The sequence below is a fragment of the Heterodontus francisci genome, chromosome 32 (assembly GCF_036365525.1).
Source record: "Heterodontus francisci isolate sHetFra1 chromosome 32, sHetFra1.hap1, whole genome shotgun sequence".
In the NCBI taxonomy this organism is placed as follows: Eukaryota; Metazoa; Chordata; class Chondrichthyes; order Heterodontiformes; family Heterodontidae; genus Heterodontus; species Heterodontus francisci.
In genome coordinates, this window is record NC_090402.1 from 59,975,487 (window position 1) to 59,998,207 (window position 22,721).

General features: G+C 44.4%; 1 protein-coding gene across 1 annotated transcript in view; it reads left to right on the forward strand.

Moving 5' to 3' along the window:
- The window catches only part of LOC137347502 (zinc finger protein 271-like), a 67,984-nt gene that overhangs the window by 36,176 nt on the left and 9,087 nt on the right, over positions 1-22,721 (forward strand). Inside the window, exons 7-10 of the mRNA XM_068011946.1 lie at positions 7,042-7,263; positions 9,626-9,744; positions 19,291-19,445; positions 21,502-21,616. Of these exons, the coding sequence (XP_067868047.1) occupies positions 7,042-7,263; positions 9,626-9,744; positions 19,291-19,445; positions 21,502-21,616 (611 nt within the window). The remainder of the gene's footprint in view (positions 1-7,041; positions 7,264-9,625; positions 9,745-19,290; positions 19,446-21,501; positions 21,617-22,721) is intronic.

The window sequence follows — 22,721 nt, forward strand, 5'->3', positions numbered from 1 at the left end:
GATCCTGTGGCACTATTTCAAAGAAGAGCAGGGGCGTTACCCCCAGTATCCTGGCCAATATTTATCCTTTCTTCAACATCAGTAAAAACAGATGATCTGGCCATTATGACATTGCTGTTTGTGGGAACTTGTGTGCAAATTGGCTGCTGTGTTTCCTACATTACAACAGTGATGGCACTTAATTGGCTATAAAATGCTTTGGAACATCCCGAGGTCATGAAAGGCGCTATATAAATTCACGTTCTGATGAAAGGTCATACAGACCTGAAATATTCACTGTTTCTTTCTCCACAGATGCTGCCTGACCTGATAAGTATTTCCAGCATTTTCTGTTTTCAATTTCAGATTTCCAGCATTCACAGTATTTTGCTTTTCTATAAATGCAAGTCCTTCTTTTAATGTTGGAAGTACGGCAGGTCACAGGGTTTTCAGATGCAATACAGAGGGGGATAAGAAAGGGGGTGAGGGGGGGAGAGTGGCAATTTTGGTCAAAGGAGAAATTACAGCTGTGAGGAGGGATGATAGGTTGGAAGGTTCATCAAATGAGGCCATATGGATCGAAGCCCCTTTTTTGTTCCTTGCAATCACACTACTGGGTGTGCACTCTAGACCCCCAAACAGTCAAAGGGAGATACAAGAGCAGATATGTACGCAAATCTCTGAGAAGTGCAAAAACAATAAGGCAGTAATAGGGTATTTTAACTACCCCAATATTAACTGGGATAGTTTTCGTGTGAAAGGAATTGAGGAGGCAGAATTCTTGAGGTGCATTCAGAAGAACGTTTTTGGCCAATAAGTAGCAAGTCCAACAAGAGAAGGGCGCAGGTGTAAGGAGTGGCAGTGGGAGAGCATTTTGGTGGTAGTGGTCATAATTCAGTCAGTTTTCACATAATTATGGGAAAGGACAAGAGTAGAACAGGAGTTAAGAGTTTTCAATTGGGGCAAGGCCAACTTTACTAAGCTGAGGCATGGTTTAGCAAAAGTGGACTGGAAACAGCCACTTGAAGGTAAATCAGTGTCAGAGCAGTGGGAGGCATTCAAAGGGGAGATTCAAGGGGTTCAGAGTAAACATGTTCTCACAAAGAAAAAGGGTAGGATGGCCAAATATACAGCCACTTTATCAAGGAGCTTACAGGGTAAGATAAGAGAGAAAAGGAAAGTTTATGTCTGACACTGAGAACTCAATACTATAGAAAGTCGGGAGGAGTATAAAAAGTGGAGGGGAGAAATCAAAATGGAAAGTAGGAAAGCAAAGAGACGGCATGAAAGAGGGGCAAGCAAAATCAAGGTGAACCTAAAGATGTTACATCAATACATTAAGAGCAAGAGGATAACTAAGGAAAAAGTAGGGTCTATAAAATACCAAAATGGTAACCTATGTGTAGTGGTGGAAGATGTTGGTATTGTTCTGAATGAATACTTTGCGGCTGTCTTCACGAAAGTGGAGGGTGGGGATGTTGCAAATATTGGAGTTGAGAAAGAGGGGTGTGAAGTATTGGATGTGATAAACAAAGGGAAACAAAGGGATTAGCATCCTTGAAAGTTAATAAATCACCATGGCTGGATGAACCAGGCTGTTAAAAGAAGTGAGAGGGGAAAGAGCAGAAGGTCTGACCATCATTTACATTCCTCACTGGATACAGCTGTGGTGCCAAAGGATTGGAGGACTGCTAACGTTGTACCTCTGTTTAAAAAGGGAGCGAGGGATAGACAGAACAATAACAGGCCAGTCAGTCTAACCTCAGTAGTGGATAAAAAATTGGAATCAATTCTGAGAGATAGGATAAACTGTCACTTAGAAAGGCACGAATTAATAAAGGTCAGTCAACATGGATTTGTTAAGGGAAAATCTTGTCTGACCGACTTGATCGAATTTTTTGAAAAAGCAACAAGGAAGATAAATGAGGGTAGTGCAGTTGGTGTGGTCTACATGGAATTTGGCCAAGCTTTTGACAAAGTCCCACATGGCAGACTGGTTAAAAAAATAAAATCCCATGGGATCCAGGGAAATGCAGCAAGGTGGATACAAAATTGGCTCAATAGCAGGAAACAAAGGGTAATTGTTGACTGGTGTTTTTGCGACTGGAGGGCTGTTTCCAGTGGTGTTCCACAGGGCTCAGTACTGGGTCCCCTGCTTTTTGTGGTATTTGGACGTAAATGTAGGGGGCATGATCAGGAAGTTTGCAGTTGACACAAAGATTGGCCATGTGGTAGATAGCGAGGAGGATAGCTATAGGCTGCAGGAAGATATTGATGGTCTGGTCAGATGGACAGAAAAGTGGCAAATGGAATTCAACCTGGAGAAGAGTGAGGTGATGCATTTGGGGAGGTCAAACAAAGCAAAGGAATACACGATTAATAGGAAAATACTGAGAAGTGTAGAGGAAGTGAGGGACCTTGGAGTGAATGTCCACAGATCCCTGAAGGTATCAGGACAGGTCGATAAGGTGGTTAAGAAGGCATATGGAATTCTTTCCTTTATTAGCCGAGGTATAGAATATAAGAGCAGGGGGGTTATGCTGGAACTGTATAAATCATTGGTTAGGCTACAACTTGAGTACTGTGTGCAGTTCTGGTCGCCTCATTACAGAAAGGATGTAATTGCACTAGAGAGGGTACAGAGAAAATTTACAAACATGTTGCCAGCCTGGAAAAATGCAGTTTATGTGGAAAGATTGGATAGGTTGAGGTTGTTCTCCTTGGAACAGAGAAGGCTGAAGGGATATCGGATTGAAATGTACAATATTTTGAGGGGCCTGGATAGAGTGGAGGTGAAGGGTCTATTTACCTTAGCAGAGAGGTCAGTGGCTCGGGTGCATAAATTTAAAGTGATTGGTAGAAAGATCAGAGGGAAGGTGAGGAAAGATTTTCTTCAGAGGGTGGGGGGCTGGAACTTACTGCCTGAAAGGGTGGCTGAGGCAGAAACCCTCAACTCATTCAAAAGGAGTCTGGATATGCACCTCAAGTGCTGTAATCTGCAGGACTACAGACCAAATGCTGGAAGGTGGGTTTAGACTCGGTGGACTCAAGTCAATGGGAATTGGGGAAAACTCTGTTGGTTGGAGTCATAACTAGCACAAAGGAAGATGGTTGTGGTTGTTGGAGATCATCATCTCACTCCCAGGACATCACTGCAGGAGTTTCTCAGCTGCTTCATCAATGACCTTCCTTCAATCATAAGTGGGGATGTTTGCTGATAATTGCACAATGTTCAGCACCATTCACGACTCCTCAGATACTGAAGCAGTCCGTGCAGAAATGCACAAGACTTGGACAATATCCAGGCTTGCCACTTGCAAGTAACATTCGTGCCATACGAGTGCCAGGCAAAGACCATCTCTCCTTGACATTCAATGGCATTACCAATGTTGAATCCCCAAATATCAACATCTTGATAGTACCAGTGACCAGAAACCAGAGTAGCCATATAAGTACCATGGCTAGAAAAGCAGGTCAGAATCTGGGAATCCTGTGGAGAATAACTCACCTCCAGGCTCCCCAAAGCCCATCCACCGTCTGCAAAGCACAAGTCAGGAGTGTGATGGAATACTCTCCACTTGCCTGGATGGGTGCAGCTCCAAAAACACTCAAGAAGCTCGACACCATCCAGAACAAAGCAACCCGCTTGATTGGCACCCCATCCAGCACCTTCAACATTCACTCCCTCCACCACCGACACAATGGCAGCAGTGTGTACCATCTACAAGATACGCTGCAGTAACTCACCAAGGCTCCTTATACAGCACCTTCCAAACTCACGACCTCTACCACCTAGAAGGACAAGGGCAGCAGATACATGGGAACACCCTCACCTGCAAGTTCCCCTCCAAGCCACACACCATCCTGACTTGGAATTATATCGCCGTTCCTTTACTGTCGCTGGATCAAAATCCTGGAACTCCCTTCCGAACAGCACTGTGGGTGTACCTACCACATGGACTGCAGCAGTTGAAGAAGGCAGCTCACCACCATCTTCTCAAGGCAATTAGGGATGGGCAAGAAATGCTGGCATAGCCAGCAATGCCTACATCCCATGAACAAATAAAAGCATAAAAGGGATATAGCTGAGGCTGTCAACACTTTAAAGCCACATGTGCAGACAAGCCAGGTTGCACTCCTCTAACTATTCATGGGGTTGATATGGGAACCGCTACACCCATTAAACAGAACCCTTATTGGCTCAATCCTGATAATTTGATTCAGGTCAGAGATGAGGTTCAGTATCTGCTAAAGAACGATATAATTGAACCTTGTGAAAGGAGCTGGAGTTCACCAGTTATGCTAGTACCAAAATGAGTTGGTTCCAAACGATTTTATATTGATTCTTGGAAAGTGAATGCAGAAACTAAAACAGACTCTTACCCAATCCCACGACTTGAGGACTGTATTGACAGAGTGGGGAATTCAGTCTTTATTAGCAAGATTGACTTGCTGAAAGGTTATTGGCAAGTCCCCTTGACTGACCAAGCTAAAGAAATGTCTGCCTTTGTGACCCCAAATGGCCTATTTCAGTGTAAGGTCCTGCTGTTTGGTATGAAAATACACCGGCCACATTTCAAAGGTTGACCAACCAGGTGATTGCTGGACTGACCAATTGTGTACCTTGATCTGTTGGTATACAGTGACACCTGGGAAGACCATATTGAACATGAAAAGGCTCTGTTCAACAGGTTAGAGAGAGATTTGGTAGTGAACTTAGTGAAGAGTGAGTTTGCTAAGGCTAAGATCACCTATTTAGAGCATGTAGTGGGCCAAGGTCAAGTGTTGCCTCGGGAAGCTAAGGTTCAAGCAATAATAGACTTTCCAGTCCCCAACACAAAAAGGAAGATACTGTGATTCCTAGTGATGTGTGGGTTCTACCGGAACATCATTCCTAACTTCAGTACAGTACTAACTCCAGACAAATTTACCAAAAAAGGACGTGAAGATCCAATGGACAGAACACTGTCAAATGGCATTTGAAAAGTTAAAAGCCATTTTCATAAATGAACCCAAGGCACCAAATGTCAGTAAGCCTTTGAAAGTGGCTATTCATGCCAGTGATGTAGGGGTAACAAAGGAATAACACTGGCTATTCTCCAGTCCTCTGGGATCTCACCTGTAGCCAATGAGGATACAAAGATTTCTGTCAAGGCCCCAGCAGTTTCTTCCCTTGCCTCCCTCAGTATTCTGGGGTAGATCCCATCAGGCCCTGGGGACTTATCTACCTTAATGCTCTGCAAGACGCCCAACACCTCCGCCTTTTTGATAAGGACATGACCCAGACTATCTACACTCCCTTCCCTGGACTCATCATCCACCAAGTCCTTCTCTTTGGTGAATACTGATGCAAAGTACTCTGGCTCCACACATAGATTCCCTCCTCTGTCCTGCAATAAAACCTGCAGCCTTAATTCCATACCAGCTTTTGGGGAACCCTTCAGCAGAATGTTGGTGGATTGTCATAGAGTCAGAGTCATACAGCACAGAAACAGGCCCTTCAGCCCAGCGAGTCTGCGCCGGCCATCAAGCCCCTAACTATTCCAGTCACATTTTCCAGCACTTGGCCCGTAGCCTTGTATGCTATGGCATTTCAAGTGCTCATCTAAATACTTAAATGTTGAGGGTTCCTGCCTCTACCACCACTTCAAGCAGTGTATTTCAGATTCCAACCACCCTTTGAGTGAAAACATTTTTCCTCAAATCCCCTCTAAACCTCCTGTCCCTTACCTTAAATCTATGCCCCCTAACATTGTGTGGGACCCCTGCCAGAAACAAAAGAGGACAGACAAGCACAGTTCTGTCAGACAGACAGTTAGGGAGGAAGGGGATGAAAAGGACAGTGAGGACAGGTTAGAGGAGGGCCAGGAGGATTCCCAAATGGAACCCCCTGCTGTCCAGTTAGCCAACCTGAAATGTTGGAAAAATTAGACCCCACACTCTCCCATATAAATGCAGGCCAATGAGGCACCCTACCAAGGCTGTTAACAGGATTTACAGAAACCTGCAGGGACAAGTTTCCAAAAAGACAAATCAACATGATGGAGATGCCTCACCTAGTCGAAGTGCCACAGGGAAGTGCAGTGAAAGCTGTACAGACATCTGCAAGCAGTAATGTCCCAGAGGACATTATCAAAGAGACACTCGAAAGGAAAAAGGGAAGGACAATGCCTTGAAGTAAACAGCACTTTTGTAACTCACTAGAAGACTAAAAGTGAGCTCAGTGTGGATCTACCCACTGAAGAAACCAATGATCGGGGCCCAAACCCAAAGCTAATCAAACCCAATAATTTCAGAATTCCGCAAGACAAGGGCCCAGAGGAAATCTCAGACACCTCCAAGGGGCTTAAAACCAATTTATTACCCACTACCACGATACAGTGAAAAATTATCAAGGTACTGGAACCTGAATGGTGAAAGCTACATGTTACAAAAACAGCAGTTCAGGGGTTAAAGATTGTACATATAGGAGAACTTGCCTTAAACAATAATGGAAATTTGCAGACCTCAAGCTTTACCAACAACCTCATGTTTAGTGAGATGCATATCCCCAGGTTATTACACATTGATACTAGAGAATCCTTAACCCCATTTGACAACACGTGACCATCCCAGACAAAACTCTCAAAAATTAAATCAACATTGCTGAGCAGAAAAGCCAGCTGCAGGAATTCTAAGATTAATGAGTGAATCTGAGGAGCGAGTAAGAATGAATGTGTATTTTCTTTCTTTTCCCATCCGTTCAATGAAATGTTCCTATCGTCACATTTCATTTTCCGTGATACGGAGCTGTCAAGAAAATCCTACATGGCAAATGACAAATATTAACTTCATCGGTTGGAAACTTACAGTAGACTTTTAATGGAGAAAATCTTGCAGTTAACTTAAAAAAAAAACTGGTAACCAAGATGGCCACCGCAATTTGCATCTGAAACATCTTTTCATATTCAAAAGATCCATCTTAGGGAAGCAGGTTATGTTTTCTTTGGACAAATAAGACAAGCATGTAACTGTGACAGCAGCAGCAGAGGAGGCTGTGCACTTCCCTTTCTCTTTCCCTAGAAAATATCCAGTTTGAAAACCGTCTGCGACTGTGGACACCTCCCCCTGCCCCCAAGCCTACAGACTGCTACAGCCCAAGACCAGGGGAACAGAGACTACAATTCTGCCTTTCAGAAAACCCTGAGCAAAGCAGACCAACCACAAAGTGCACTTTGACCATAAAGGACTTCAAGAATGCAACTTTAGCCAGAGGACTACCGGATCATCAACTTCACAGACTGTGTAGAAAATGTTCCATTAATTCTGGACTTTAAGCCAACCACCAATCTATTTTTTCCCTCTGTAATCGATTTGTGTGTGTGAGATTCTCGTGTGAATGTGTGCATGAATGTGTAGCATATTTGTTAGTATTTTTAAATCGGGGTTAGATTGTTAAGTATAATAAACTTATCTCTTTCTTGTTTAAACTCAAGAAAACCTGTCTGATTGGTTCTTTCAAGATCACAGTAAAGGTAAAACACTCACAGAGGTGGTAAGTACAACCACTGTTTAAAAGGAATAAACCTGTTGTAGACAAGTAAGAGGAAGGGTAAGAGGAAGGGCAAGAGGGGCGACTGCGACCCCCTCCTCACTTGGCCATAACACTCTGGTTAATAAAAACAGGAAATGCTGGAAATATTCAGCAGGTCTGGCAGCATCTGTGGAAAGAGAAGCAGAGTTAACGTTTCAGAAGTTCTGATGAAGGGTCACTGACCTGAAACATTAACTCCGCTTCTCTTTCCACAGATGCTGCCAGACCGGCTGAATATTTCCAGCATTTCTTGCTTTTTTTACACTCTGGTTAATGTTGTTCTTATCCACCGTCAGCTTCATAGTCCCTGATTGGAAATGACTGGGTACACTGGTCCAATTGTGTTCTGTATGAGGCCACAGTCCTGGGTTCACCTTGGATGTTGTGTTAAAAAGAGTGACAGCTACTCTGTGTCTGAGATAGAGAATCAATATCGGCGTAATAAAAAATGAGACTGAGCAAGATAGAGAGAAAGAGACAGAGAGACAGAAAGAGGGTGAGAGATAGACACAAGTAGACAGACAGACAGACAGTGAAGGACAAAGAGAGAGAGTGAACAAGATTCAACCAGTGGCAGCCAGAGTTAATTTCAAAACTTGAGATTCATATATTGTCGTTGGGTAAGATTGGCCTCCTCCCACTCATGTGTCCCTCTATATTACAAATCTCTGAGACTGATGCCCTGAGGCTCCTCTCGCAATACTGGGATCTTTTATTCCTGACAGTTATGCAGCAAGAGTATTCAGGGTGGTCTAGACAGGACAACAGCCTCCCCTTCATAGACACATGATCCCGACTGATGGTTAGTCCAGGGAGAATGATGGGGGACGCAGTATGTGTTGTCATTTTAATAACCTTAACCTCAAGAAACAAACCAGCCCCAGGAGTGAAATGAGCCCCTTCAATTGAACATGAAATTTAATTTGGAGCAAATCAGATCTGGGATTGTCTTTCTCACACATGGATGTCGAGATGGCCCATGTTATTGGGGCAGGTGGAACTGGACAGGGCCTGACCCAGCAGTGACAGGACAGGCCACTGGGAGGTGATTTAAAGCCAAATTAAACTCAAATGTATCATTTTCTTTATTTAATTAATTTTACAATGAGACTCTGGATATTTCCTGTCGTGTTACTTTTCAGCTAAAGTGAGGATGAAAGTTTTCTCATCAACGATCACTTCAATGTTCACAATGTCGGACAGCCCTGTTAAACTTTCCTGGACGTCACTTTGACAGGACACTGATGGACTTTATATTGAGAAATGTAAAAGTACAAGGAGTTTATAGAGTAATTTATGTGTGTGTGTGTTAGGGGCGGGGGTTCCATAATTACTAATCCATTTGAAAAGGGTCCTTCAAGCAAAACTTGAGTATCACTGCTGTTGATTCGATGTAACTCTATATACTCAATGTGATTCGATGTAACTTGATGTTGCTATATCTCTGACTCCTGACGTAGCTGGAAAAGCTTTCACTATTATTACCACAATTATGCATCATCTTCTTTTCCAAAGATCTCTTAGCTTCTCTAAGGGCTGCTTTTGTCTCCCTCAGTTGCTGGTTATATTTGTCTCTAATCTCCTGGAAACTGAATCCATCTTGTTCCAAACTGGGTTCGATGTAAGACAGTTCAGGACGTCAGGCATCATTCACCCCTAGACCTACACTGGCCAGGTAAAACCCCATACGGTTCCTTCACAAGGATTCCTGTGGTTCCTCACCATGTATCTGCCAGGATACTGAAACCAGCTTTCTTCTAGTCCATTCTAGTCTAGTTAATTAGGTAGCTAGTTTAATCTAGTTTCTGAGCTGTAGCAGAGTTCTTGGTCATTGAGGGAGTTTGGTAAGGAGGGGAACTATAAATTAAGAAAATAAATTTGAGTGCACAGAATGTAAAGTGGGAGTTTGGTGTGTGAGGGCGGGGCTCCTTTCTTTCTTTCTTTTACCTTTTTATCAGCCTCCAGTAGCTGCCTCTCTCTTCGGTACAGGGGAAGAAGTTGATTGGTGAGTAACTGGTAAGTTATTTTACTTCTCATTGTAATTAAAAAGTTTTTCAAGTTATGTTATGGCAGGTCAGCTTGGCCAAGTGGAATGTATATCCTGTGGTATGTGGGAAGTCATGGATGCATCACATGTCCTAGAAGAACACATCTGCAGAAAGTGTCACCAGCTACAGAAGCTTGAGCTCCGGGTTTGGAACTCCAGTGTTGGCTGGAGTCACTGCTGTGCATCTGTGAGGCACAGGACTATGTGGATAGCTGGTTTAGAGAGGTGGTCACACCACAGCATACAAGCAGAGAGGGAACGGGTGACTGCCAGGCAGTCTGAGAACCAGGCGGGCAGTACAGGAGTCCCCCGAGTCTATCTTGCTTGCTATTTGGTTTTCCATTTTGGATACTGGTGAAAGTGATGGTTCCTCAGGGGAGTGCAGCAAAGTCTGTGGCACCACAGGTGGCTCAGCTGCACAGCAAGGGAGGAAGAAGAGTGCAAGAGCAATAGTGATAGGGGAGTCGATAGGGGATCAGACAGGTGTTTCTGTGGCAGTAAACATGACTCCAGGATAGTGTGTTGCCTCCCTGGTGCCAGGCTCAAGGATTTTTTTTTTTAGAATTAGAATATTACAGCGCAGTACAGGCCCTTCGGCCCTCGATGTTGCGCCGAGCTGTGAAACCATCTGACCTACACTATTCCATTTTCATCCATGTGTCTATCCAATGTCCACTTAAATGCCCTTAAAGTTGGCGAATCTACTACTGCTGCAGGCAGGGCATTCCACGCCCTTACTACTCTCTGAGTAAAGAAACTACCTCTCACATCTGTCCTATATCTATCACCCCTCAACTTGAAGCTATGTCCCCTCGTGTTTGCCATCACCATCCGAGGAAAAAGACGCTCACTATCCACCCTATCTAACCCTCTGATTATCTTATATGTCTCTATTAAGTCACCTCTCCTCCTCCTTCTCTCCAACGAAAACAACCTCAAGTCCCTCAGCCTTTCCTCGTAAGACCTTCCCTCCATACCAGGCAACATCCTAGTAAATCTCCTCTGCACCCTTTCCATAGCTTCCACATCCTTTCTATAATGCGGTGACCAGAACTGCACGCAATACTCCAGGTGCGGTCTCACCAGAGTCTTGTACAGCTGCAGCATGACCTCATGGCTCCGAAACTCGACCCCCCTACTAATAAAAGCTAACACACCATATGCCTTCTTGACAGCCCTATTAACCTGGTTAGCAACCTTCAGGGATTTATGCACCTGGACACCAAGATCTCTCTGTTCATCTACACTAACAAGAATCTTCCCATTAGCCCAGTACTCTGCATTCCTGTTACTCCTTCCAAAGTGAATCACCTCACACTTTTCCGCATTAAACTCCATTTGCCATCTCTCAGCCCAGCTCTGCAGCCTATCTATGTCTCTCTGTACCCTACAACATCCTTCGGCACTATCCACAACTCCACCGACCTTAGTGTCATCTGCAAATTTACTAACCCACCCTTCTACACCCTCTTCCAGGTCATTTATAAAAATGACAAACAGCAATGGCCCCAAAACAGATCCTTGCGGTACACCACTAGTAACTAAACTCCAGGATGAACATTTGCCATCAACCACCACCCTCTGTCTTCTTTCAGCTAGCCAATTTCTGATCCAAAGCTCTAAATCACCTTCAACCCCATACTTCCGTATTTTCTGCAATAGCCTACCGTGGGGAACCTTATCAAACGCCTTACTGAAATCCATATACACCACATCCACTGCTTTACCCTCATCCACCTGTTTGGTCACCTTCTCGAAAAACTCAATAAGGTTTGTGAGGCACGACCTACCCGTCACAAAACCGTGCTGACTATCTCTAATGTACTTATTCTTTTCAAGATGATTATAAATCCTGTCTCTTATAACCTTTTCCAACATTTTACCCACAACCGAAGTGAGGCTCACAGGTCTATAATTACCAGGGCTGTCTCTACTCCCCTTCTTGAACAAGGGGACAACATTTGCAATCCTCCAGTCTTCCGGCACTATTCCTGTCGACAATGACGACATAAAGATCAAGGACAAAGGCTCTGCAATCTCCTCCCTAGCTTCCCAGAGAATGCTAGGATAAATCCCATCTGGCCCAGGGGACTTATCTATTTTCACACTTTCCAAAATTGCTAACACCTCCTCCTTGTGAACCTCAATCCCATCTAGCCTTGTAGCCTGAATCTCAGTATTCTCAACAACATTTTCTTTCTCTACTGTAAATACTGACGCAAAATATTCATTTAACACTTCCCCTATCTCCTCTGATTCCACACACAACTTCCCACTACTATCCTTGATTGGCCCTAATCTAACTCTAGTCATTCTTTTATTCCTGATATACCTATAGAAAGCCTTAGGGTTTTCCCTGATCCGATCCACCAATGACTTCTCGTGTCCTCTCCTTGCTCTTCTTAGCTCTCCCTTTAGATCCTTCCTGGCTAGCTTGTAGCTCTCAAGCGCCCTAACTGAGCCTTCACGTCTCATCCTAACATAAGCCTTCTTCTTCCTCTTGACAAGCGCTTCAACTTCTTTAGTAAACCACGGCTCCCTCGCACGACAACTTCCTCCCTGCCTCACAGGTACATACTTATCAAGGACACGCAGTAGCTGCTCCTTGAATAAGCTCCACATTTCGATTGTTCCCATCCCCTGCAGTTTCCTTCCCCATCCTATGCATCCTAAATCTTGCCTAATCGCATCATAATTTCCTTTCCCCCAGTTATAATTCTTGCCCTGCGGTATATACCTGTCCCTGCCCATTGCTAAGGTAAACCTAACCGAATTGTGATCACTGTCACCAAAGTGCTCACCTACATCTAAATCTAACACCTGGCCGGGTTCATTTCCCAGTACCAAATCCAATGTGGCATCGCCCCTGGTTGGCCTGTCTACATACGGTGTCAGAAAACCCTCCTGCACACACTGGACAAAAACTGACCCATCTAAAGTACTCGAACTATAGTATTTCCAGTCGATATTTGGAAAGTTAAAGTCCCCCATAACAACTACCCTGTTACTCTCACCCCAGTCGAGAATCATCTTCGCTATCCTTTCCTCTACATCTCTGGAACTATTCGGAGGTCTATAAAAGACTCCCAACAGGGTAACCTCACCTCTCCTGTTTCTAACCTCAGCCCATACTACCTCAGTAGACGAGTCCTCAAACGTCCTTTCTGTCGCTGTAATACTCTCCTTGATTAACAATGCCACACCCCCCCCTCTTTTACCATCTTCTCTGTTCTTACTGAAACATCTAAATCCCGGAATCTGCAACATCCATTCCTGCCCCTGCTCTACCCATGTCTCCGAAATGGCCACTACATCGAGATCCCAGGTACCAACCCATGCTGCAAGCTCACCCACCTTATTCCGGATGCTCCTGGCGTTGAAATAGACACACTTTAAACCAGGTTCTTGCTTGCCAGTGCCCTCTTGCTTCCTTGTAACCATATCCCTGACCTCACTACTCTCAACATCCTGTACACTGGCACTACAATTTGGGTTCCCATTCCCCTGCTGAATTAGTTTAAACCCCCCCGAAGAGCACTAGCAAACCTCCCCCCCAGGATATTGGTACCCCTCTGGTTCAGGTGAAGACCATCCTGTTTGTAGAGGTCCCACCTACCCCAGAAAGAGCCCCAATTATCCAGGAAACCAAATCCCTCCCTCCTGCACCATCCCTGCAGCCACGTGTTCAACTCCTCTCTCTCCCTATTCCTCGCTTCGCTATCACGTGGCACGGGCAACAACCCAGAGATAACAATTCTGTTTGTTCTTGCTCTAAGCTTCCACCCTAGCTCCCTAAATTTCTGTCTTAAATCCCCATCTCTCTTCCTACCTATGTCGTTGGTGCCTATGTGGACCACGACTTGGGGCTGCTCCCCCTCCCCATTAAGGATCCCAAAAACACGATCCGAGACATCACGAACCCTGGCACCTGGGAGGCAACATACCAACCGTGAGTCTCTCTCGTTCCCACAGAACCTCCTATCTGTTCCCCTCACTATGGAGTCCCCAATGACTAATATTCTGCTCCTCTTCCCCCTTCCCTTCTGAGCTACAGGGACAGACTCTGTGCCAGATATCTGTACCCCATTGCTTACCCCTGGTAAGTCGTCCCCCGCAACAGTATCCAAAACGGTATACCTGTTGTTGAGGGAAACAGCCACAGGGGATCCCTGCACTGCCTGCTGGTTCCCTCTCCTTCCCCTGACGGTAACCCATCTACCTAATTCTTTTACCTGAGGTGTGACTACCTCCCCATAACTCCTCTCAATAACCTCCTCCGCCTCCCGAATGATCCGAAGTTCATCCAGCTCCAGCTCCAGTTCCCTAACGCGGTTCTCGAGGAGCTGGAGTTGGGTGCACTTCCCACAGATGCAGTCAGCAGGGACACTCTTGTCATGGAATGGCTGCAGGACATCCTTCTAGGGGAGGGTGAACAGCCAGAGGTCCTGAAAACAGATTTTAGGGAGTTAAGAAGGAAATTAAAAAGCAGGACCTCCAAAGCAGTAATTTCAGGATTACACCCAGTGCCATGTGCTAGTGAGCATAGGAATAGGAGGATTGATCAATTGAACACGTGGCTGGAGAATTGGTGTAGGAGGGAGGAATTTTCTGAGACACTGGAACTTGTTCTGGGGAAGGTGGACCTGTACAAGATGGATGGGCTACACCTTAACAGGACTGGAACTAATATCCTCACGGAGATTTGCTAATGCTGTTGTGGGTTTAAACTAGCTTGTCGGTGAATGGGAACCTGAGGAGTAGCTCAAATTGGAAGTAAGTAAAGATGGTAACAGGAGGTAGAAAAGTATCAAATGACATGAGAAGGCAAGCAAAACAAAGGTGAGCATCAACTAGGCTTAGAATGCAGAACAATGTCAAGACTACAAGGTTAAGGGCACTCTAGCTGAATACGGAACACAAAAGTCCGAGTGTATCAGGCCTGTGTCCTCAGTACCTTGCTCTATGGCAGCGAGGCCTGGACAACGTATGCCAGCCAAGAGCGACGTCTCAATTCATTCCATCTTCGCTGCCTTCGGAGAATACATGGCATCAGGTGGCAGGACTATATCTCCAACACAGAAGTCCTTGAAGCGGCCAACACCCCCAGCTTATACACACTACTGAGTCAGCGGCGCTTGAGATGGCTTGGCCATGTGAGCCGCATGGAAGATGGCAGGATCCCCAAAGACACATTGTACAGCGAGCTCGCCACTGGTATCAGACCCACCGGCCGTCCATGTCTCCGCTATAAAGACGTCTGCAAACGCGACATGAAATCGTGTGACATTGATCACAAGTCGTGGGAGTCAGTTGCCAGCATTCGCCAGAGCTGGCGGGCAGCCATAAAGACAGGGCTAAATTGTGGCAAGTCGAAGAGACTTAGTAGTTGGCAGGAAAAAAGACAGAGGCGCAAGGGGAGAGCCAACTGTGCAACAGCCCCGACAAACAAATTTCTCTGCAGCACCTGTGGAAGAGCCTGTCACTCCAGAATTGGCCTTTATAGCCACTCCAGGTGCTGCTTCACAAACCACTGACCACCTCCAGGCGCGTATCCATTGTCTCTCGAGATAAGGAGGCTCAAAGAAAGACTGGGTAAACCTAATGAGCACTAATGCTGTGGAGGACAAGTTTCTAGAGTGTGTTAGGGATGGTTTTCTAGATCAGTATGTTGAGGAACTGACTAGAGAACAGGTTATTTTAGATCTAGTTTTATGTAATGAGAAAGGGCTAATTAATAATCTTGTTGTAAAAGAACCCTTAGGGATGAGTGACCATAATATGATAGAATTTTACATTACGTTTGAAAGTGAGGTAGAAGCCAGGGTGTTAATTTGAACAAAGGAAATTATGACGGTATGAGGGGCAAACTGGCTAAGGTTGATTGGGAAAATACATTAAAAAGGTATGACAGTACATAGGCAATGGATAGTCTTTAAAGAAATATTACATAGTTTAGAGCAAGTATACATTCCTTCAAAAACTCCAAATGTAAAGGCAGTCAACCGTGGATAACAAGGAAGTTAAGGATTGTATAAGATTAAAAGAAAAGGCATATCAAGTTGCCAGAAATAGTGGTAAACCTGAGGATTGGGAGGACTTTAGAATACAGCAAAGGAAGACGAAGAAACTGATAAAGAAAGGGAGAATAGAATATGAATGTAAGCAAGCAAAAAATATAAAAACTAACTGTAAAAGCTTCTACAGGTACGTAAAAAGGAAACGTTTGGCTAAGACAAATGTGGGTCCATAACAGGCAGAGTCAGGAGAATTTATAATGGAGAATAGAGAAATGGCAGAGAAGCTAAATGATGACTTTGTGACTGTCTTCGGAGAAATTAATGGGGCTGAAAGTTGATAAGTCCCCAGAGTCCCAGAGTGTTGAAAGAGGTAGCTATGGAGATAGTGGATGCATTGGTGATCATCTTCCAAAATTCTATAGATCCTGGAGCAGTTCCTGCAGATTGGAAGGTCCCAAATGTCACGCCACTATTTAAGGAGGGAGAAAGAAAACAGGGAATTACAGACTTGTTAGCCTTACATCAGTCATTGGGTAAATGCTAGAATCCATTCTAAAAGATGTGATAATTGGACACCTGGATAATAATCTAATTGGGCACAGTCAACATAGATTTATGAATGGGAAATCATGTTTGACCAACCTTTTGGAGTATTTTGAGGATGTTACTAACAGAATTGATAAAGGGGAGTTGCTGGACGTGGTATATTTGGGTTTTTAAGAAGACATTTGATAAAGTCCCCCACAGGAGGTTGGTTAGCAGAATTAAAGCACATGGGATAGGAGGTAACATACTGGCATGGATTAAGGATTGATTAACAGGCAGAGAGTAGGAATAAACGGGTCATTCTTGCGTTGGCAGGTTGTGACTAGTTGGTACCGCAGGGATCAGTGCTTGGGCCCCAGCTGTTCACAATATGATATCAATGATTTGGATGTGGGACCAAATGTAGTATTTCCAAGTTCGCGGATGACACAAACCTAGGTGGGAATGTGTGTTGTGAGGAAGATGCAAAGTGGCTTCAAGGGGATTTGGACAGACTTAGTGAATGGGCAAGAACGTGGAAATGGAATATAATGTGGAAAAATGTGAGGTTATCCACTTTGGTAGGAGGAATAGATGTGCAGAGTATTTCTTAAATGGTAAGAGATTAGAAAGTGTAGATGTACAAAGGGACCTGGGTGTCCTTGTCAAAAAGTCACTGAAAGCTAACGTGCAGGTGCAGCAAGCAATTAGGAAGGCTAATGATATGTTAACCTTTATCACAAGAGAATGAGTACAGGAGTACTGAAGTCTTGCTTCAGTTGTATAGAACCTTGGTTAGACTGCACTTTGAGTACTGTGTCGTTTTATCCCCTTACCTTAGGAAGGATATTATTGCCATAGAGGAAGTGCACCAAAGGTTCACCAGACTTGTTCCCAGGATGGCGGGACTGTCCTATGAAGAGAGATTGGGGAAACTGGGCCTGTATTCTCTAGAGTTTCGAAGAATGAGAGGTGATCTCATTGAAACCTACACAATACTTAAAGGGATAGACAGGGTAGATGCAGTTAAGATGTTTCCCTTGGTTGGGGAGTCCAGAACCAGGGGACACAATTTCAAAATAAGGAGGAAGCCACTTAGGACAGAGATGAGGAGAAATTTCTTTACTGAGTTGTGAATCTTAGGAATTCTCTACCCCAGAGGACTGTGGAAGCTCAGCCATTGAGTATGTTTAAAGCAGAGATTGACAGATTTCTAAATACAAATGATATAAGGGAATATGAGGAAAGTGTGGGGGGGGAAAAAGGCATTGAAGTGGATGATCAGTAGGCTCAATGGGCTGAATGGTCTACTCCTGCTCCTATGTTCCTATTTGTGGACGCCCCACACCCTGAGCAGGGTCAGTGGTGGAGTTCCACAGCAGGAGTGATCCCAGAGTAACTGTCGGGATTGCACCCCCATGGATGTTCCGGGTTATGTACTTTTAGTTATTCTGGTGTCTAACACACACACATCAGTAAAACAGGGAATTCCTAGAAACATACTGCAGGTCCTTCTTTATCTGGAGATCTGTTGTATAATTGTACTAGCAGTTAACAAGCTCCTGTGAACTCCTTCATCTGCTATTTTAATGCAGACTTTAACCAATTTATTTAAACAGGTATATTTTAAATGAGTTAACACCTGGCCTAAAATGGCAGACTCCGACCTGTCACACAAACATGTTAAAGTTTTGTAAAATAATTACCAGTCATTTTTAAACTAGAAACTTAAACCTGCTGATTTGCTTTCAGTCAGGAACAGATCACAGTTTTACACCAATCTCTGATTTGACAGCACATTTCCAGCATTCACTGTTGTTCTTCCTGACTCTAAAAGAGCCTTCTGTTCAATGCCCAGGAGCTCTGAACCATGGAAGAGAGCGGCTGGGACACATTTCTTATACACCTCGGGATTAATCCACACAGGGACTTTGCTGTCAGTGAAGAGAGATGAGAAAGAGCAAAATGCCGTTTCTCCCTCCAGGCTGAAGTTCTGTTCCTGCCATACGATCCTCTCCCCAAGAATGTTCTTTGAGCTCTAGCCAGGTGGGTGACACTGGCAGGCTAGCATTTGTTGCCCATCCTAAATGTCCTAGAACTGTGTCTTGCTAGGCCACATTGCAGTATGTCTGAAGTCACATGTAGGCCAGGCAACATAAGGCCAGCAGATTCCCTTCCCTGAAGGACATTAGTGAACCGGATGGGTTTTTATGACAATCAATAATAGCTTCACAGCACCATTACTGAGACTAGCTTTCAATTCCAAATTATTAATTAATTGAATTTATTGATTCATTGAATTTAAATTCCACCAGGTGCCATGGCGGGATGTGAACCTGCGTCCCCAGAGCATGAGCCTCTGGATAACTAGTTCAGTGACATTATCACTACACCACCATCTGCCCCTCAGGTGGGAAGCACAAAAATCTACAAGACTGTGTCTGAAACAAATCTGATTGATTTCACACTTGTCCAGAATATTAAACTCCAGTTCAGTTATAGCGATTATTCACAACAGTTGAAACAAATCCCAACTGTCAGAATAGAAACATAGAAAAGTTGTAACATAGGAGGCCATTCAGCCCATCATGTCTGCACTAGCTGTTAAGAATTATCCAGCCTAATCCCACCTTTCCAGCTCTTTTCTGTAGCCTCATAGGTTATGGCTCCTCAGTTGCATATCCAGGTACTTTTTAAATGTGATGAGGGTTGGTGCCTCTATCACCCCATCAGGCAGAGTTCCAGACACCAATCCCCAATCCTCTGGGTGAAAAGATTTCTCAACTATCTTCTAATCTAGGTCAATAAAAGCAAAATACTGCGGATGCTGGAAATCTGAAACAAAAACAAGAAATGCTGGAATCTAGGTCCCCTGGTGGTTGACCTCTCTGGTAATGGAAACAGCTCTTTTCTATCCAGTCCATCTCAGCCCCTCACAATTTTAAACACCTCAGCCTTCTCTGTTTCAAAGAAAACAACCCTATCCTAACCAATCTTTCCTCACAGCTAAAATACTTAAATCCTGGCAACATCATTGCAAATCTCCTCCGTACGCTCCCTCATACAATCACATACTTCCTAGTATGCGGTGACCGGAACTGCATGTAGTACTCCGGCTGTGGTCTAACCAGTGTTTTTTACATTTCCAGTATAACTTCCCAGCTCTTATGTCCTATGCCTCGCATGCCCAGAAAAGCAAGCATCACATTAAACACCTTATCTACCTGTCCAGCCACCTTCAGGAATTTGTGGACATGCACTCCAAGGACCCTCTGTTCTTCTGCACTTCACGACCATTTATTGTGTATTCCCTTGTCTTTTTTGCCCTCCCCAAATGCATTACCTCACACTTCTCCAGATTGAATTCCATTTGCCATTTTCTGCCCACCTGACTAGTCCATTGATATCTTCCTGCAATCTACAGCTTTCTTCTTCAGTCAACCACACAGCCACTTTTTGTCTCATTTGCAAGTTTCTTAATCACACCCCCTACATTTAAGCCTAAAATATTGATATATACAGTTCTTCTTTGGCCTCCTTGTTTCGAGAGACAATGGTTAAGCGCCTAGAGGTGGTCAGTGGTTTGTGAAGCAGCGCCTGGCGTGGCTATAAAGACCAATTCTAGAGTGACAGACAAAAGTTTTGTTATCCAGTACTTGACCAACCAGAAAGCTCTATAATCTGGAATTTCTGAAAACCTCCGAGGTTTGTCTCCCAATGCTGAGTTTTCCCGAGTGCAGCAGATTGTTCTGGACATTACTGTACTGTAGTTAGTGATGCTGCCGATGATCATCTTAGTGACGCTGCTGGAAGTCCACCTCGTTGTGTCGCTGTGCTTATGCAGTATTGTGATTTATCTCCCCATCCACCCATTATGGCATCTAATAAAGCACTAACAGGAAAAGGGGAAAGCAAAAAAGGGTTGTATTGATGCTACACCAGAAAATAGACATTTGCAGGCGTCATGAAAAAAGTGAAAATCATAATGTGATGAATGAATATAATGTTAGTTCATCAACCATATATGACATCAAGGGTCAAAAAGACCAGTTGAAATTCTTAGATAGTTCCAAGAATAATAAAGTTATCCTTTACCAGAATGATGGCCATTAACCAGGGCCTGCGACAGAGAGAAAACTGTGCAGCTGCAAATGTGGCACCTGGAGGCTATTAAACAGGTTTAAGCCCTTCATCGGGTATTTCTGAAGCTTCCCCGCCCATCCAGTCCCTATTTCTCCTCCATTTTCAGATGCTCCCTGACCAGTCCCCCTTTCTCCTCCATTTCGAGATGCTCCCTGCCTCTCCTGGATTTTGGGACAGTTTCTCCTCTCAGCTCTTGGTTGAGATTTGGGCCGGAGGGAAGCGGTGGAAGCCAATGCTGGGGGTTGCTCTTGTTTGTTGTTATGTCTCTCTGTCCATCCATCCAAGCATCTGGTCTGCAGTTATCATGTAACTGGAATTTACCCTCTAAATAAAGTAAAGTAAGTTAAGAAAGTAAAGTAAGTTTCTTCCAGCTTTTGGCAGGGATTAACCAGCTCTACAGCAGAGTAGTTGATTAGTTAAGTAGATAACCAGTCCAATCTGGTTGCTGCAGTTTCAGCTTCAAAAAGTATAAATACAGAGGTCTGGGTGCAGCCTGCAAATGGAGTACAGATTGCAGGCAAGTGCGAAGATACGAGTTTGGTAAGCAGGAGGTTTTGTGAAGGGGGTAGGAGGTGCCCATTTATTTTTCTACTTTTTTCACTGTCCAGTATTTGGTTCTTACTTTGGTGCAGTGGAAGGAACTGGTCGGTGAGTAACCGGTAAGCTATTCTACTTATAATAGTCTGTGAAGTTAAGGTATGGCCAGGGCAGCTCAACCAAGTGGAATGTACAGCCTGTGGCATGTGGGAAGTCATGGATGCACCATGTGTCCTAGACAAACACATCTGCAGGAAGTGTCACCGGCTGCACAATCTTGAGCTCCAGGTTTTGGAACTCGAGCTGCAGCTGGAGTCACTGTGGTGCATCCGCATGACATAGAACTACGTGGATAGCACATTTATGGAGGTGGTCATATTGCAGGTTAGGAGAAAGCAGGCAGATAGGAAATGGGTGACTGCTAAGCAGTCTAAGAGAAACAGGCAGGTAGTGCAGGAATCCCCTGAGACGATCTCGCTCGCTAATTGGTTTTCCATTTTGGATAGTGGTTCCTCAGAGGAGTGCAGTCAGAGCCATGTTTGTGGCTCAGTTGCACAGGAGGTGAGCAAGAAGAGTGGAAGAGCAGTTGTGATAGGGGACTCATTAGTTAGGAGATCAGACAGGCATTTCTGCAGCCACAGACATGACTCTAGAATGGTGTGTTGCCTCCCTGGTGCCAGGGTTAAGGATGTCACGAAACGGCTACAGGACATTCTTCTGGGGGAGGGTGAGCCACCAGAGCTTGTGGTCCATGTTGGCACCTGTCATGCTAGGCCCCCACCTGCCAAGAATGAGGCACATTAATTTTGTCATGAACATTGACATTAAACTGTTACTGGAGTGAAGAAAAGGCTTGTTAAACAGATTAGCTGTGGCTGGAAAAGACATTTGCATATTAACAGATGGTGATTGGAAGGACAAAGAACCATTCCCTGACATATTCAACCCACAATGGACCTTGATCACCAGGTATTGTGTGTAACAGGAGCATTCCAGAGACTGCTAAGGTGATAGACGTGGTCAGACCAGTTAGTCACATGACTAACCTGCTTGGCAACCTGGGTTTTTCTGAATTGTACCAACAGTTTGAACTTGGAGAGTGTCCGTTTGCTCCTGGACTGAGAAGATCTCTCCTGTCTGCTCCCATTTCTTTCTCAAAAGCCTCTGAATCCACTGAAGACACATGAACCCCAAGAGAGAAAAGTCTCCTACAGCGAACAAGGTTGAAGAAGAATACTGGGGCCCAACAAAAAGCAAGATCTACCTGCAATCAAGGACTCTACAGTGAGCTCGAAGAACCGTAATAACAACTCTTCAGATATTGCCTCAAACTTTTCCACTTTATTTTTCTTCTGCTCTTTTCTGTCTCTATTTGCATGTGTGTGTCGCATAAGCATGCTAGCGTGGGCGCGTTGTGTATTCATAGGTGTCAACCAAATTAGAGTTTCAGTTTAAGTTTAATAAATTTCAACTTTTCTTCTTTAAACCTAAGAAAGCCTGTTTGTGCTGGTTTCTTTTCCTTATAATTGGAAATCAGTGAACAAGGATTCACCAAAGGGGAGCTAAAACAGTGTGTTTAAAATTAAACCCTGTGACAGTAAGACCAGGTGAAGGCTGAAAGGGAGCCCTCGACCTCTTTCTCACCTGGTCGTAATAGCACCAATGACATAGGTAGGAAGGGGGATAATGACATAGGTAGGAAGGGGGATGATGACCTGAAGGCAGATTTTAGGGAGCTAGGAAGGAGATTAAAAAGCAGGACCTCAAAAGCAGTAATCTCAGGATTACTCCCAGTCCCACATAGGAATAGGAGAATTGAACGATTTAACACGTGGCTGGAGAACTGGTGTAGGTAGGAGTGAAGGCATCAGATTTCTGAGGCATTGGGACCAGTTCTGGG